The sequence below is a fragment of the Gallus gallus genome, chromosome 4 (assembly GCF_016699485.2).
Source record: "Gallus gallus isolate bGalGal1 chromosome 4, bGalGal1.mat.broiler.GRCg7b, whole genome shotgun sequence".
Classification (NCBI taxonomy): Eukaryota; Metazoa; Chordata; class Aves; order Galliformes; family Phasianidae; genus Gallus; species Gallus gallus.
In genome coordinates this window covers 11933936-11951797 of record NC_052535.1, presented here as the reverse complement: position 1 = coordinate 11951797, position 17862 = coordinate 11933936, and the positions used below count along the sequence as shown (strand labels likewise).

General features: G+C 44.1%; 1 protein-coding gene and 1 long non-coding RNA gene across 4 annotated transcripts in view; one reads left to right on the top strand and one right to left on the bottom strand.

The window, feature by feature from the left end:
- The window catches only part of LOC107052080, a 139058-nt gene that overhangs the window by 24038 nt on the left and 97158 nt on the right, over nt 1-17862 (top strand). The window lies entirely within an intron of this gene.
- VEGFRKDRL (vascular endothelial growth factor receptor kdr-like) overlaps nt 1-17862 on the bottom strand; it is a 123330-nt gene that overhangs the window by 54688 nt on the left and 50780 nt on the right. For all 3 annotated transcript variants that reach the window (XM_015278582.4, XM_015278583.4, XM_420292.8), the window contains exons 6-10: nt 16395-16531; nt 14789-14948; nt 14061-14178; nt 12147-12322; nt 925-1075 (exon numbers count right to left, since the gene is read on the bottom strand). In XM_015278582.4, the coding sequence (XP_015134068.2) occupies nt 925-1075; nt 12147-12322; nt 14061-14178; nt 14789-14948; nt 16395-16531 (742 nt within the window). The remainder of the gene's footprint in view (nt 1-924; nt 1076-12146; nt 12323-14060; nt 14179-14788; nt 14949-16394; nt 16532-17862) is intronic.

The window sequence follows — 17862 nt, the reverse complement described above, 5'->3', positions numbered from 1 at the left end:
TGTGGCTTTCTTATGATTGCATAGTATTTCCTTATGGCATTTCCATCCTGCTCCAGCTTGAATAGCCCCAGAACAGCAGCCTGCGTGCCTTCTGCTTACCTGAGATGCCAGCCACCCTGCCTAAGCGTATAGATCACTGCCTTGTGACTCCCTGGCCGAGTGTCAGCAAGGTGAGGGGCTGCTTTCCTCGTGCAGGGACAGAGGGTCACTTCTCAGCCCCAGCCTGGGGCAGAGCACCCAGCATTGCTGCCAGGCTGCAGTACACAGCCTGGGACAGCAGTGGCAGTTTGTCGCTTTTCCCTGTCAACTGTAGCATTTGGAAAAGCACTGAAACTGAGAAAATAAGGAGCCATCCAGCAGTCTTCTCTTTTGTATCCTAGAATTGCTTTCTTCTTTTTATGGATGTTAAAGCTGCCTTCATCCTCATCACCACAGAGCAGAGCTGAAGTGCAGCCAGAGTAGTTACAGGTGACTCCTCCACATCCCCGCAACTGCCAGGGGAATGCTGCCATTCAGATCTGAGCCCAGGCCCTGCCCCATAGATCACTCTGCTTATACAGCAATAGGAACAAAGGAAGTGTCTACTTGTAGAGGGTAAATCTCAAAAGGCATCTTGTGCCTTAACCATACAGGCTGCATCCAAGGTGCGTTGGTAAGTCAGAGGAAAGTTGGTAGACGAGAAAGAAATTTCCAGTCTGACTGGTTGTCATTTTAAGCTTATGTGACACAACTCTGATAATCTAGAAGGTGCTTGTGACTCCAAAAAGATCATAAACAACAGGTATCTGCTGGGGAAATCTGTGGGGAATCACTGCTTGTGATTGCTAATTAAAACAAACAAGATGTACTGGGAAGAAGAAGTGACGTGGAGCCAGCAGCCCAGCAGTGTGTTCCCCACAGTGAGAGCTGCCCACGTGCACTTACCGCGTGTCCGTGAGGCTGCAGGGCTGCCACTTCCACTCCACCTTCGGGTCAGGATTCCCGCTTACAGTGCACTGGATTTTGTGCTCGCTTCTTAATTCCACCCGCTCGATCTTATCGAAATCCGTTTCCTTTTCATAGATTTTGGGTCTCTCTATAGAAAAAAACAACAACAACAAAAAGATAAGTACAAAAGAGCAAGTTTACATCTGCAGCAGTGTTCTTGTTTCCATCAAAGGTTTGGCAGCCCTTCGCTGCCACCCCTAACAGGGATTGTTTATTGATGCTGCTGAAGTTGTAGGGCAATTACCAGCGATACCGAAGGTATTATACGCACAGAGGAACACAGGCACTAGTTTTGATGTTTCAGAGACACATCACAGCATTACCACATTCATCTGAATTGCTTTCAAGTGCCGTTGTGGCCATGCTATGCTTCTAGAAATGTTATGCCATGAAACATCTATTGCTCGGGGACTGCAGGATCAGGCTGCTGGTGCAGGTACCGGTGGTAGGACAGTGCTTGACTTCTGATGTCACCTCCCGAGAGGAACCTTATCAAGCAACTGCTGCTCTGCAGTATCATTACCATTGTGCAGGGCTCTCCCCAGGGCCGCTGCAAAAAACTCCTTTTGATCTGAAAACACTGCTTACCTTTTCTGTTCATGTGTGCCGTGCATTGGATGAAGGGGAGAAGAATGCAAGGAAGAAGTGGTGGATAGGAACTACTTGTAGAGTTACACCAATAAATCCTTACCACAGAAATAGCAAAACCATTGAAAAGGTCACTGTGTTATTCCCATCTGGAGGGACTGCAAGATCACACCCTTGAATTGGAATCTCACCAGAGCAAACTTGCATGTGTGACACTTTCAGGGCTGCTTGTTGCCAGCAGGAAAAAAAAGCCACCACTTTGTACCATCTATTTCCAGCTCCCACGGGAACATGCAAAAATGAGAAATAATGTTAAAAAATCTCCAAAGTGAACTGAACTTTTCCTAACCTTGGAGAGGGTGGGTTTGAGACTGAAGTGAAAGCACAGGCTCTTCCCTGGTGCAGACAGCTCTGCCCATCTCCAGTCCTATCTTTGTCTGCTTCTCATAACAGGAAACCACACAGATTTATTGGTTGGGGTTCGGCAGCGGAACCCCTCTGTCCAGCCGAGCGCAGCCGCTTTGCATGAAGGCTTTTGACAAGTTGGGAAGTGAATGCAGATTAGATTTCTATTTTTTGGTTTAACTTATTTTTCTGCTGTCAAGGAGCCCCCAGATGTATAAACAGGAGCCACTGCCCACCTCATCAATCTTGAGCCCTTCCCCTAATTTCTTCTTCTTCATTTTTTTCCCTTCCAGCCCTCCTCTCTTACCCAAGGACCAACCACTCCAATATCTCAAACCAGCCCATGTCTCAGCAGGACCCTCACCTTCCATTCTTCTCACTGCCAGGTCAGATTCAGAAGGGTATTCTGACCTCAGCATTGCCAGAAATACATCAGATTTCCTTCTCCACCCAATGAAAGGAATTGACTTCAGCTGCTTCAGCTATATCCTAACTTCCATAGTAAAACCTTTGCTGCTTTAAAGGACCTTCATTAGATCCCGATTAGCATTTCACTTAAAGAAAACCACAAATGATAGGACTTGGCTTGGTTTTGCTGTTGCATCCTGCTTTGCCTTTTGCTCCCCTTTGGTCTGCCTGCAGATGCAGCTCTGCCAGGCTCTGAAGCCCACTCCTCTCCTCAGAGACAGCGCTGGCTTTTTGGGACAGAGGAGGGGAAGCAGGGGGCAGATGGAGCAGCTCTTAAGCCTGTGCCTGCAGTATTTCCTGCACATCCTCATTGGGAAGCAGGAGCAGCTTCTGGGTTGTGCAGTGTCTCACAGACTAAGTGCATGGGCCACTCACAGCAAAGACTTTTAGCACCAATGTTGAATTTCCTTGCAACTACTGTCTCATTTCCCACCACCAAATTATTTCTGATCATGAAAATAATTTTGCAGAATTCCCTGCAGACAGAAGCACATTCTTCACGGTCTCATACATTTTTCTTTTCAGTCTCAAATTCTTTGTTTTGCATGTTTGGTCTGAACTCAAAAGCATAATTTTCACTCCAAAACAGAGACCCAGGTTCAGTGCAAAAGGTTACTCAAGTGTTGTGTTTCTGAGCTGAAAGAACAAAGCTTTACACACCTGGGGAGAGGGACAGTACGTCTGGTGTTTGTTTTTGTCTGAAAGAGCATGGGGAACAAAGTAAGTTTGATTACAATCTTTGAATATTAGGAGATTTTTCTTGGTGAAATGATGAATAAGTTGAATGTCATTTAAATTATCTTTCTTAAAAAGAAATAATAGTTTTAACTTGATCTAATTAAAATAAGAACGTATGTGAGTGACAAATGAATTCCTAATTCCACAATTACTTCACTGCATGGCACTATTAAGTATTACCTGAAACCTAGAATGAGTCAAAATGATTCATCAATTGAAATAATTATTATTTATGAGGTTTGAGCAATTATTTTCTTAAATCTTGAGGGGCTGGCTAAAAGTGCCTCCCCATCACTTCTCTTGCAGTGCATTACAATGTGGTTAGCGTGGGGTAGCTAAATCTGGGCATGTCTTTCAGAAACAGAAGTGGTTTTTTTAAGTTTCTCTCTCTTTCTCCTTGCATAGGGCACAGTGGAGGTGGGTGTCACCCTTGGAGTGACCCTTGCTGCGGTGCTACCCCAGTGGGAGCACAGCCCTCCCCCAGTTTCGGAAGCAGTCCTTTGTGCTGTTAGGGATGCTGGCATTGGCTCCCATGTGCCTCAGGTTTGTGGCATGGAATAGGCTGGGGGACACTGATGGGGCTGAAAACTCTGTGAAGCTCCTCACACTGTGTTGACCATCATACCACTGTGCCCCTGAGGACAGCCGAAGCATTTCCATTCCTTTTGCTCACGGCTGGACCAGATCCTGTGTGTAGAAAGTGCCCCCATCAGTGATGGAAAGCCTCAGACCTGTTAAACTCACTGCCTTCTCTGCTAGGTGCTGGCCTTTTAGATTTGCACAGACTGTAACCAGATGGTCGGCTCAGTGGGCAGCTGTAGTAACCTTGCCTGCAGAATGGCTCTGCACTTGGAAGCTGAGGAATTTTTAACCTATTGCCAGTGATTACTTAACGTACACCTAGCGGTGTATTTCTCACATAGCTCTCTCCCTCTTCCACACATGCTTTGCTTTCTCTTTCATACCTGCTTACAAAGCAGCGTGGTGGGTTATGTACCAACTCTTGTGCATCTCTGCTCATGTGCAGGTGTGGGGGGAGGCTTGGGCTAGGAATCCAATCATAAGCACTGCCAGAATCCAAGTCTATTTCTGGTTGCACCTTAAATTAAGCATCTAAAGAACACAGACACATTTGCATGCATATAGCTATCCTTAAGCATGCAAAAAAACCCTGCTGGAGCCTGAGAGCACCACAACAGCAGAGTGCCACAGCAGCTGCCCCTGTGCTTTACCCTGCAGTGCTCTCTGCCTGCTCCCCCCGGCCCAGTGCAACCCCCCTGGCTCCTCGTGGCTCTCCAAACACTTCCCTGTGCGTTCCTGCCCCAAGCAGTCCTGCAGCAGCGCTGAGCTGCGCAAGGACATCACTGCACACTTCCTTGCTGACCTGAAGCATCCCTTGCTTTCCCACTTCTTGCTTCCACCCCCTCCCCAGAGATCTGACCGCCTGTTTCCAACCTCTGCCTCCCATCCCTTGACCGCTGCCTTCCCCAGACTGAGTTTTCTCAAGCAGAAGCCAAACAAACCTTAAAAACTTTCTCCTCTCTGGCTGCTTTTGCAATGTGCAATGTTCAGATGGCTTTAAATGTATCAAAATAACTGGGTTTTCGTCTCTCGGCTGAAAGTGTGATTGTATCCCCAGCCCTCTCTGCAGAGGTGCAATTGCTGGTGTGAGAGCTGACCCGAATAACTAACGACTTTGCTGCTACTGCACTGTGAAATGCAATCAGAAAGCAATTCTGCTCACTGTAAATTTCAAATTGATCAGCATTATGCAAATCCCACCTTACTTTCTTGTGTAATGTTTAGTCTGTAACATTAGGAGGAGACTGGGACACTGACCCCCTGGCATGACTTCTTTGCCAAGAGATTGTTTTATCTCTCAGTGCATGGCAGATGTTATTATGGAGTTGCATACTTGTCAACCAGAGGAGCTTCCAAATATAGAGGCCAGCACATAGAAGCATTCTGCGTATTCTGCTTTACTGCCAGTGACCTGAACAGAAATGCTGTTTACACACCTGCCCCACTACCATCTAAACTGAGTTTCAAAAATGTTTTCGTACTGAGCAATCATTAAAACACCACAGAATGGTCCAGTGAAGCATTTTGCCTCAACCTGATGTACTTTGCTGGACTACAGGGCTTCGTTAAAACTATTCCCAGTGCCCATTCCATTTCAGTTTGCCCCTTCTGTTTCCCAAAAGCAAAAATAATTTGCGCTTCAGAATATTTCATCTATGTTTCTGTGGTACTTAATGAAAATAGAAGCTCTGTAAGCTGAGCCAGGTGAATACTTGTAATGCAGATAGGAAGGTCATTAACACATGCTTAGTCTGGTCAAATGATACGGGGAAAAGAGGATGAAATTTCCCCCGAGTAAAAACACTTAATCTGCGTTCAGCTTACAAGTGATCATTGCATTTCTTTTACTTTTTTGTTGAAAGAAAGAAAATTATTTGAATTAAACTAGTTGAAATGACTTTTGTTTCAGGCTGAGCAGAACATTGTATTTGACCCCAGCCAAATACACGACCTTTTGGGTGTCTGTCTCATTCTATTGGCTGTTTTGTTTTGCTCTGTGCAGCGCTACACACAACCAGTGGCAGGATGAGGTGCACAGCCCAAGTCCCTCTGTGGGTCCCACTGCCAACAACAGCCTTGGGCTCAGCAGTTATGGGCCCCAGCCCGCCCTGCAGCACACTGTCAGCAGCATGCTGTCTGCTGCTCCACTGCTCAGACTGGGAGTGCCAGCAGGGTGGCAGCAAATGGCACAGAAGCCATCCAGTTGGATACTGGATGAGCACATTTTAAGGAGAATCACTGGGCTCCTGGACTACCCTATTGGGAACGTTGTGGTTGAAATGACTGCAGTTTGGTTTGTATTTTTTCTAACCTTGTAACGTCACTTTTAGATGTGTCTCTCTGTACCTTGGAGGAAGAAGGCTGTCTCTTTTTCAGTCCTGTATAACCTTTCCCAGATCTATCACCCTCACCTTTCTCCTTCAATGCTTTGGGGGAAAAAAAGAAAGTTTTTTCTTGTCTGTCTCTCATTCTTATTGGCTAAACAGAGTTCAAAAGCAAATGCGTAGTGGTGAGCTGCTTAATTTTTAACGGAGCAGGCAGCTTTCTAGGATTTTTCTCTGTGCCCCCTGTGCCTGCCTTTCAAAGGAGAAAAGCCCTACTTAATATATCTGCAGGCTTGGCTGAGAGCATGGAAACAAGTGCTGCCACTTCCCAGCTTCCCCCAACTGTGGATTTCAAGGGCTGTCAGAAGGAGATCGCTGCTGCAAAGACGTGAGCTCAATGTCTCCAATTTTTCTGGCAAACTGCAGCAGGCCCCCACCTTCCCCTCCCTGAAGTTGGTTTGGCCACCCCCAACAAAAAGAAAAAGGTGCATCAGCCTTTTTTACCAGGTCCTCCCATGGGAACACACAGAGGCTGAGGGCAGGCTGGGCTGCAGGGCTGCACGTGTGCAGGGACTGCGCGATGTCTGTGAGAAAGCTCTTCATCATTTGCTAATAACTGTGCAAGAATGGCCTGATGCAGTCAGTCTGTATTCCGCATTTTTTCTTTCATGTATCTCCCAGAAAAAGTCAGGTGTTTCTCTGTTGCCTGTGCCTGATAGACGAGACCTGAAGGACGGACTGGAGCACCGTGTGATGGCGCAGCACTTCATACTTGCTTTCTCCCAGAGCACTGCCTACAGCCAGAGCTGGCAGCACACAGGAGGAAAGCAAAGGAATGGGCCCGAGGAGGAACACACTGAATTAACAGCCAGTTGGAGACAGGCTGTGTTTTATTCGCAGGTTTCTAAGTTTGCTTGTCTGGCCCAGGAGATGGAAAATCAGATTTTCTATATTGGCTTTTCCTGAATGGGTTATCCTCCAAGGAGCTACACTGGAGTTGGATGTGACGTACAATGGAAAGCCAGTCCTGGCAGAATACTGAAACGTGCAAGTAAGGTGAAGGTTCTGTGCAGCCCTGCTTCTCCTATCTGGCTCAATCCTTTCACCTATTTGCAGTATTAATACAAAGAAATTCCCATTTCTCACATCTGATGTCCAGCACAGAGATTTCTGTGGCCCTTCCATGCACTGACGACCATGTGTGACTCCCCTCTGCTGCCCTTAGACGAGCTCCGTCTCTCCAAGAGCTCCTTTGCTCTGACCTGGCACAGCCCAGTATTAATTAACCTCATCCTGAGGGCTGTCTCCCTCTTCAGACTATTTTTGGATCTGGTTAAGGTGACAGAGTATTGTTCCCATGGATCACCATGTATTTATTAGCTTCTGCGGAGATCACTGGGGACTCCTTTGATGTCAACTCATCCCTTGCAAGCCAAAGTAGGTCAAGCACAGAACTCCCTTTGCCTTTGATTTTAAACCAAATATGAAGAGCTGGCCTGACTACAGAGTAGGGCAACAAATGCATCATTAAGCGCTTTGGAGCTAATTCTCCCTAGTAACAGAAATGGAGGTACAGCCATCTCGGTGACATAATGGGGAGCACATGGCAACGCACATATGAATTCTGCGTGCTAGGGGTCTCCTAGTCTGGTCCATGCCCAGGAGAGAGGGAATTTGTAAGAAGCCTATGAATAACTACTGCTTTTGATAGAGCTATTGCTAGCACTTTGCACTGCACTTCTTAGAGATACAATGCAAGAGCTTTGGGGATCAAGACTCTCCACTGCACTTCTTAGAGATACAATGCAAGAGCTTTGGGGATCAAGACTCTCCAAGGGAATGTAATTTCAATTGACTAGAGCAGCAGGAACCCAAAGCAATATTTGCTGGAAGAGTCTTGATGAAGCACAGAAGAGAAACTTGGGGACAAAGGAGGAAGGAAAAGTGGTGAAGGAGGTTATTCATCCCATTTTTTTTCGAATTAACTTATGCTCCTATACAACCTTCACTCACAGCATGATGGTCAGAGCATGCTGACTGCCCCATAAAGGGCTCAGCAAGAACTCTGATACATGCAGATGACTCGAGAAAGGGTGAGAATGAAATGCAGCCTGCTTCCCCATAAATAGATTTGGGGATTTTTTGTTTATGTTTTGTTCTGAAACGGCTTTGTACTTCAGCCTGCAATAACTCTTTTCTCCCACGTTTCTTCTCCTTGGCTGGCTCAGATGTGCAGCCACCAGCTGTTTGCTGGGATTGTTCCTTCTTCTTGCTCCCTTTTCTCCAAATTCTTTAGGACATTATTTTCTTGAAGCTTTTCTCAATAAGAATTTAATCAAACAAAACAAAAACACAGCAACCTGCCGCTTCTTGGACAGTGTTTGATGTGTAAATATGTAAAGAAGGAGAGTTTTGAAAATGCAGTCAGCTGCCTCCTGGGGACTTGAGTCCTACAATGAGCCAACAGGACTCCACAGGGGAGATATGTGCTCCTGCAAGATGAAATTCCAGCTGCACTGGGAGCATGGGTGACCAGAGGCACAGCTAAGCCACTTCTTAAAGAGACATTTTTTGCATAGCAGTGCTGTTCTCCTCTGGGCCAGACAGCAACTGCACTGTTTGGTGTGCCTGCTTCCTGCGTATTGCTGGGGCCAGCACTGCTACCAGCTCCCAGCCAGCAGCTCAGAGCCTTATTTGCCCTTTTGCTTCTTGTCTCTCTAGAGCTAAGACGATGAATACCTCTGCTCCCTGCAGATACTCATCAGTTTTATGGCCATATAAACCTCTGTGGGGAAATAGCTCCTACTTTTTGCATGCATTACTATGAAGCAAATACCTTGCAAGTACAGTACGTTATGCTAGAAGCACTGTGCTGGCTACCAGTTAAGTGTATGGAAGACGATTCCAAAGAAAGCTTGCAGCAGTGCAGGTCTTCTAGCAGGTCAGGAGATATGCTGCATGTAAGCTGCTGTCCTGTAGGGCTCAGGCACATCACTTATTTTCTCATACTTTTTAAGGGGTTCTTTGCTGCTGCTGTTATTACAGAATAAAATGCACTACAAAATTAATATAATGCAATTTGATGAGTAAGAGTCCTGGTGCTATTTATACTTTGTTTGTAGATAACATTTCACAACACTATTAACTTTAAACTTCCTCTACACATAGTTCAATTGACAGTGATGGGTTTGTCACAGCACATTGCGTGCCAATTACCCTATCTGCGCTGCTCAGAGGAATTAATGATGTATTATTTTGAAGAGACTCACAGGAGAGGGGGCTGTATGCTTGCTTATAATTTCTTCCATGTGCAGGAAGACACAAATGACATTTATCTTCACATTCCAAAGCCTATTTAAATGATACAGTTCAGAATTCACTTTCTTTCCCAGATGCAGCTCTGTCTTGTGGGGACTACTGCTGTTCTCAGAAAAGAAATGTTACTCCTCAGTTATAGGAAGCTGCTTGACGTGCATGTAGTTGGCATGAGGCTTGGCAGGTGCTGGGCTGCTGCAAGCACCGCCTCTTAGACACGATGCAAAACTGATGCTTCTACCACTGTGCTGACCTGCAAACCCAAGAGGATTTTTCCATGAAGTCTGTTAATACTGACATTCAAATTCCAACTTCAGTAATTGCAGACTGCCTGGTTCTAAACAGAGACATTAATCACCCCTCTCAGCTCAGAGGCGGTTCTGTTTCAGTGGTGGGCAAAGTAATCCTACACAAAATATCTGCAAAGCATTTTGGCCTCCTTCTGCTGAAGCTCCAAACAATTGGATGTGTTCAGGTGTGATACAGGACATCAGTCACAGGGACTGGAGTTTAAGTGTCAGCTTATTTGTTTAGGAGTGGAGAGGAAAAAAAATTAAAATCTGCATTCAGGTTGTTTTTGAACATAAAGCAAATCATGCCCAGATCTGAAAAAGAAGCAATCCATTTTCCCTAGCTGAAAGCATGAGAAAAAAAGCATTTTCCTGCAGTTGGATAAGCTTCAAGAACAAAATCTTCCTTTTTTGATCTCTTCCCACATGCATCGGGGCTAAATGACCCCATCCTTGGGTTGTGGGCTTCAGATCCATCATGCTGGGTTAGTGCTGCAGAGGGAAGAGCCTGGCAAGGAGGTGAAGAGAGCTTTCCTAGTTTTGTGTCATTCCTATCTACAGTCAGATACCTCCTTGTTTGCAGTCATTTGCTTAGAAACAATGGCTTTCTTTGGCAGATATTTTCCATTTTGTTTCTCATTTCAGGGATGGCTATTTTTTTTTTTCTTTTACCAGGAAAAAAGCACCTGCTGTTCATTTTTCCTGTGCTTCAGCAAGCAGTACCTTTGCTGGTCAGTAACAGTCCTGCAGCTGCTGGCCTTTGCATACTCTTAAGAAAGGGTGTTTTGCAATGAAATAATTATTCCTGATTGAAGTCTTTATTGGGCTGATCTGAAATAAAGGCTGACAATGAGCACCATGCTAGGCAAGCACTGTGTGAGAGCCAGAATAACACATGCCTGTACATACAAGAGAGATGAAAGGCTTGTACTGTACTTAATAGCATGGATGGTTTAATCCTGAAATAGCATCTTGCTCCTACAAACAAGATCTGTTTGTTTTTGATATGCCTATTTGTGGAATGGCTGCTCTTTGACTAAACATTCTCTTTCGCACGCAAACGCTAATATTTACCTTGACAAGATAATTTATTATCATTCTTAATTTTCTCTTCCTTTGAATGTTTCTGTTCTCTAACAAGACAGCAAAACCATTGTACGGATAAACAACCCCGAGGGAATAAATGGCCACAGTTTAACACATTCCTGCCCATCACTGAGCTACAGCAGCTGACCATGAGCATGTTGTCAGCTCTCTACAGTCCTGTATCACACATCAGTTTAAGGGTTGTCTAAGTTGGTGTAAGCACTTAGCATTTTGAGTAGGCCAAGTGTGCCCAAGGAGCGAGTCCTCCATTTGTTACGCATTATTCCTTTGTGAAAGGTGAAATGAGAAAATAACAAATGCTGGAAGTTACATAGTGCAACAGCACATAAGTAATTCAAGACAGGACAATTGAGAATATTTTTAGGTGTAAAGAGGAGAAAGAGAAAAGAATTCACCACAGAAAAGAAAACAAACCTCCATCAACCACTTTACCTATCTCACTGCCTGAGCAAACCTCGGGAAATATAAAAGAAAGCAGAGCTAACATGCTGAACTCCTGCTGGGCCTCATGATTCTGTCTCTGTTCCCAAGTTCACTGCATTAAAAGAGGCAGTAGATGTGCAAAGAGACAGTGAGCTCTGTCTTCTATCATCCCAGTGAGGGAGACTAATAAATGTGATTCCAATATCTATATACCCTCTCTGACAAGTAAACCAGCCTCACTGCACTCCGTTTTCTTTGGATCTTCCTGAAAATGGGCCTATCCCTCAAATGCTCCCAGCAGATAAATGATAGCACAAAAATACGAAATACAGACTTAGACAGTATTTCTGTAGCAGGATGATGGAGAGACATGAAAGACAGAACAGCTCATCTGGTTCCTTCCGCCAGCACATTTGGGACTCTTCCTATCCCAACAGGATGTTCCCCAGTGCTTTGCCCAAGCTAGTTTTTAATCTCAAGGGATAAAACTTCCACCACTTCTCTTGGGAAACTGTGCCCCCGGCTCCAGACCTTGCTTCTAGATATCCTCCCAAACTCCTATTGAAAGGCTGTTCACTTTCAAGCCGTTTCCGTGTCCGTCTGCAGACACTGTCCCAACAAAAAGATGCTGCCGTCTATTTCTGAGGTGGAGCAGCTTGGCAGAAAGTAGTTTTAGATTATCTGGTTTCAGCCTAACTCCTCATTGCAGATCTCCATTCTATTGCTTCTATTCAGCATGGGATGACGTGAGATGGATCATCATGTTTCCTAAATAAGGTGGTATTCTATGCTCAGCGCTGTATGAGCTCATTTCAGGTACATATGGGACTTGTCTCTCCTTCCTACTGACTGCAAGAACAGCATTACACAGAAAAAGAGAAAGAACACAGCAGTATCATTGAAAAAATCAAGTCCTTACCTGTCACTACCAGCTGCATGGTGAGGTTCTTGTACAGGCCATGTTTTGCATTGCTCAAGACAATGGTGTAGTTCCCAGCATGCTTTGGTCTCACATCTCTTATGCCCAGCCTGTACTTCGCTGGGTCTGGCTCGTAGCAACTTTGGTTATCCTTGATCAGTTTGCCATCTTTGTACCTGTTGTGAATGTCCCAGCAAATCATCATGTGTACACGTGGCTGTTAGCCCTCAGAAAGCCTGACTGGTACCCAAGTGAGAGTGGTTAAAGGGTCATCCTTCAGAAACAGCACTGGAGACAGATCTGGAACCCTTGCTTGAACTGGGCTTCTATTCCCTTGCCCTTTCAAACTAAGATTGAGTAGCATCTGCAGTGCTATAGGAAAAAGATATTTTAATGAATCTGAGTTATCAGTGCTTCTTGTACGCTCAACTATTATCAGAAACGCAAATGGAGGTGCCCCCAAATTGTTGTGGAATGCAAACATCAGCTTGCATGTGCAATACTAAGTGCAATAAATGATGGGTTAGCCGAAATTTGTATTGTCAGTTTTAAAACAAGATATTAATTAATCATAATTGTTTTTCAGCATGTATGAATGATCCTTTCCTATTTATGAAAAAGCTAGTCTGTTAGGGAGAGTTTAGAGTCAACAGGAAGGTCAGTGAGGAATTTACAGCCCTGAACCATCACTAACAGTGGGTTGGGCGAGGCTCCATGACCTTTTCCTCACTGCTAACCCACAGTTGGGTTATGAATATGAAATAGGGCAGATTTTGCCACACACAGAGCTTCAGAGTTGGTGGAAGGAGAAGCTGGGGTACGTGTCCTGCTGTCTGAGCATGCTGAAAGCCTCCTCTGCAGTCATTCAAACTGCGCTGAAAGACCTCCAACGTCAACATCTGCTGCATGTGGGGAAGGAGGCTCTGGTGGTCCCAGCTGCCATGGAGCCACTGCATGCTGAGCCCTGGGAACAAAGCCTGGCAGGGGAAAGGGGGTGCTCCCTCTCTAAGTACCAGGAAGGTTTCCATCTCCTAAAAACCAGAGGCAATTAAAAATAGCTCTTGGCATGCAGAGTTCAGTGATTTGACTGATACCGGATAATTTCTTGTTAGTTTGCTGCTAGGAAAATACAGCAAACCCATCCATGAGCAACACCTTTTGCTGACTGCCAGGCCACCCCAAGCAGCGCTCAGCTGGCCAGGGAAGGGCACTGGGGCGTGCTGCCAAGCCTCCTGCTCAGCTGGGACAGGCAGAACTGCTCACGGTGAGTGAGATGGGGCTGGGAAAGAGCCCTGTGAAATGAGGCATAGAGAAAGTGGCAGGGTTGAGGACAAGTGATCTAAGGGCAATGAGAGAAATGAATGTCTCCTGCACTCGCTGATGTGTTGGCCACTTTTCACCTAACCCATCACAGTCCAGGTGGAGACTTTACAGTGCTTAGGAGGATTTACTGGCATTGCTGGTGGGACCCAATTGGAGTAAATTATTTAAAAGATAAAAAGAGAAATATTTTTCCATGTTAATAGTGTGTCCTGCAGCTTTCTGCTGTGCCCTGCATCCTTGCAGACCAGCCACCACTAAAGCTAATAAACTGGCAGCCCTTTCCCCATAGATTTCTACTTTTCCAAACAGTTCTGTGTCTAGTGTAAACGAAACCTCTATTTTTTCTGTAGGAACCTTTTTGTTTGCATGACTAAAGGGGGAGAATAGCATGGGAAAGAGGTATGGCTTGCCACCTCCACAGAGCACACAGCAGCACAGAAAGGAGAAGCAACTCCTTGGGTGAGCTGCGAGGCCATGGCTGCAAGTGCTCCCAACTTCTACCTGCTGTCAGTGAAGCAACAGTGAAAATCTGCTCCAGACAGGACCCTCAACAAGGCCATATCTGCTTTTGCTCCAGGTGATGGTACTCACCAGGTAACAGTTGGGCGAGGAAAGGCATCCACCTTTGCAGCCAGTTTCAGTGACTTGTGTCCTGATGTAATCTCATAGTAAAGCCCTTTCTTGTGCGACACCTCAAGAAAAGGTTTGTCTTGAAAGAGAAACAAAAAGGAAGACAAAGAATGGCAGATTTGCCACAATGCAGTGCTCATATCTTTGCACAGTGCTGTGCCTATCCTCGATCTTTTGCAGTTGCAGATGTGCAGAAGCTGGAAACAGCCAAATGGAACACCAGCCTGGTAGAGCAGTTTGGCTGCACAGCTCTGGCACTGTCAGTGAATTATATCTCCATATGAAGGACCTTTTATTTAATGCAGAGAATTAGCAGCTGCTGTGCCCCTTCTGCAGCATGTCTAACTGCTGGGGTACACTGTCCCTGTGAATGCCAGCCCGACAGATTTTCCAGGGCATCAGCAACCACTCTCAGAGCTGTCTTTTCTAAGTAGCTCGACCTCAGTTCATCCATACCCTCAGATATAGAGGGTATGGAGCTCAGTCTTGAGCTCTGTGATGTTTTTTGGAAAACATCGTTCTGGATGCTGACTCTCTCATAGAATTACTACAGACTATTAATGGCTGCTTTAACTAGTTGTCATTCTTCCTAATGACATTTAGGTATCAACAGATTTAGTAATGTGGCATTACCCTTTTAGTGTCGCAGTCTTGGTTCTTGGGAGTTATGGTTTAGCTGCAGAACTTACCGTACACCGTAACGGTGACGTTAGCTTCCAGACTTGTTAAATTGAATGTTCTGCATATGTATAGGCCTCCATCTTCCATGGTGACATTTTCAATTGTCAGGCTGCTGCCAAACTTATACACGGGTTTACTCCGGTCCATACCTCTCCTGGGGTAAGGGTGCTGGAAGTCAGCAAAAAAAAAGAGGTCAAAAACTGGCATAATCGGGATTGCTGTGTTTACCCTTTCAAAGTCTGCCAGTTAAGAGAAGCAGTGATTCATATCAAAATTATCATCTCTCTCCAACACGGAAGTAAATATTATAAAAGGCAAATCAGCAGGAAGAGCTCTTGTGTGAGCTCTCATTATCAAGTCTAATGAGAAAGAAACAGTGGAACTATGGCACATTTCTGCTGAAACCTGGGCGTGCAGGTAAATAACGGGACACTGCAAAGATCAGCCCTATTTCTGGTCCACATCCCAGGGATCTCACTGCAAAACTGCCATCATCTTCTGTAGGGTCACTGTAGGACTTTTTGTTTCAGGGTCACCGTCAGTTTTCTTGTCTTAGAAATAAAGCCTACTTTCCAAAAGGATAACAGATATATTATGAGAGCCAAATGCCAATGCAAATTCCTGAAGAATTTGAGAAAGCTTTTTATTATTCTGATAGGATTTTTTATCCCAGATATTTGGTCAAGAAATTTTGCATTTATAATGTTAGAAATCTAAGGAGGTTTCATAAAGAAGTAACCCTCTTCCATCTTGTGGGTTTCAAGAAACAAAATTCAGTAACACTGGAATTTAGAAGCTCGCACTTCCATAAACTCTATTTTTTCTGTCGTTTCTTCACAGAAACAAAATCAAACATTCTTTTGTTAAGTAAACAAAATAAGTCCAAAAATAATCAAATTTTAGAGGGTACATTTTACACCATTCCAAGAGGCTTAGATGCTCCTTTGAAATGTATATTTTGCAGAATTAAAATAGAAAGCAATTATTTTAATTCTGAACATCAAATAGAACCATGAATACTATAGCGGATAAATGAACTGATCTGGAAAATACCCCTTCTCTCTGGTTTTCCTTAGGAGAACTGCAAGGTTTCAGTACATCAAAGTGTCACATGTTCTACATCAAATTCAGCATTTCTGTACTGCATTCCACGGAAAGCTCAAGAACGTACTTTCAGAATTTAAATTTAATTATTCGGTGAGGTCTGAGCAGATACAATTGGCTTTTGTTTCATTTTCCCCTACTTAGTAGGTGCCAAGATAGGTGAGCAGATTGACAACTTGCACCCTTCATGACTGCCCTTGAGACATAAGTTGTGAGCTGGGGAGAGGCTGCCAAGTAATGCAACAGAAATTTGTTCCAAGAAGAAAGATCTTCTCCTGGCTTTTCTCGCAAGCATATATTTAGCATGAGATTTGCAGTTTAATTTACAGGCTCAAGAGAGTAGATACGTTTTAGATTCATTCAAACTAGAAGTACAATCAGTTGTAGGCATAGAAATGGTTGGGTGTATTTCAGAACAGCTAGTAGTCAGTGTGCTCAGCACCATGAACAGATCTTTCTTTGGGGTAGGAGACTGCATCAAAGCAGAATCCTGAATTTTCATCAACTCACTTTCCCGTTAGGACACGTCCATATGAATTCAATGCGCCCGTTGATGAAGGTTTCTGCCTTGCATTCCAAATACAGAGTTTCTCCAACCAGTAGTTTTTTGGGAGTTGCTTTCAGAGCCAGGTTCTGCACTCTGTCCTCTGAAAGGAAAAGAGCAAAGGAATAACTGCACGGCACTCTATGCATAGATGACATTTAAGATAGTCACCGCACTCTGAATGCCCCTCCAGCATCTGCTCCTTTCAGTTTATAAAGTACTTCACCTTCTTCTGTAATTTCCACGGAAACTTTTGGAAACATCCACACAGTGGAAAAGCAAGGTCAGTTGTATAAATGCCTGAACATCAGCTGATCAAAGTGGTCAGATGTGAACACACTTATTTATGAATTATTTTTCTTGCTTTTGCCATGTTTGGCTCCAGCCCTCAAACCCAAAACATTCTGATACTATTCTTGTACTTCTTTTCTTCGTTCCTAAGAAAAAAAGATTCAGAAGTCACTCAACATTTTCATTTCTCCTGCCCTCTGATGGCCAGTTACCACTCCTTTTTGAATGGGACCACCAAATCTGAGTCTCTTGTATTTACTGATGTCTTAAATGCATCGACTCTGCAACAGCCTGCTTCAAGGCCATGCCTCTTAGTCTGTGGTGTAGCATAGTAGATACAATTCTGACCACTGCACAGCAATACATTACAGAAAAAGGTCTTGCTGGTGTGCTTTGGGGCTAGATAAGGATGTCCTCATGGTTTGTTTTTTTTTAGCTATGCATTCACAATTTTAGTAATAAATAATGACTACTCCAGCAATGAAATTAAAACAGAAAGAGAGAGATTTACAGGATCTTTATTTGGCTGCCACACAAATTCGTTGTTATTTAAAGCTGAGTGCTAATTGCATAGAAGGATGCTATAATCTAATGGGAATGAAGTCACAATCTCTCCTCGTGAAAAATACGATGTATGAAGAAAGAAAGAGAATACATTGAAAAGAAAGGAAAAATAAATTGGAAGTGGATTTTAATTAATTTCCAGCACTCCAAAATTTAATGATTGGTAGCTGCAAATGTGGATATAAATTCTGTGCTGAAGGTCAACTGTAAACACAAGGGAAAGGACATAGTAAATCACCATGAGAAACAGTATAAAAAAGCAAATATATGAATATGTTAATGAGATTTTTATAACATGATCTTGTGTGTTTAATGACCAGAAGCAAAAAGAAATCTAATGTTTGGATTATTCTAAATTGGCATTTGCTTTAGTGTAAATAATGCTCTATTCAAGCAAACAAAGCTTCGGTGAGGTTTGAATAAAATGCTCCTGTTCTGTACCACCTCCACACCTGGCAATTTGAGTGGATCAGGCAAGTTCTATTGAATAGGAAAACAAGGGGAAGAATCAGTTTGCTTTAAGTGTTGCAGTTTGTACATGCTACAGATACATAACAGTTAGATTTATCAAATATTCCT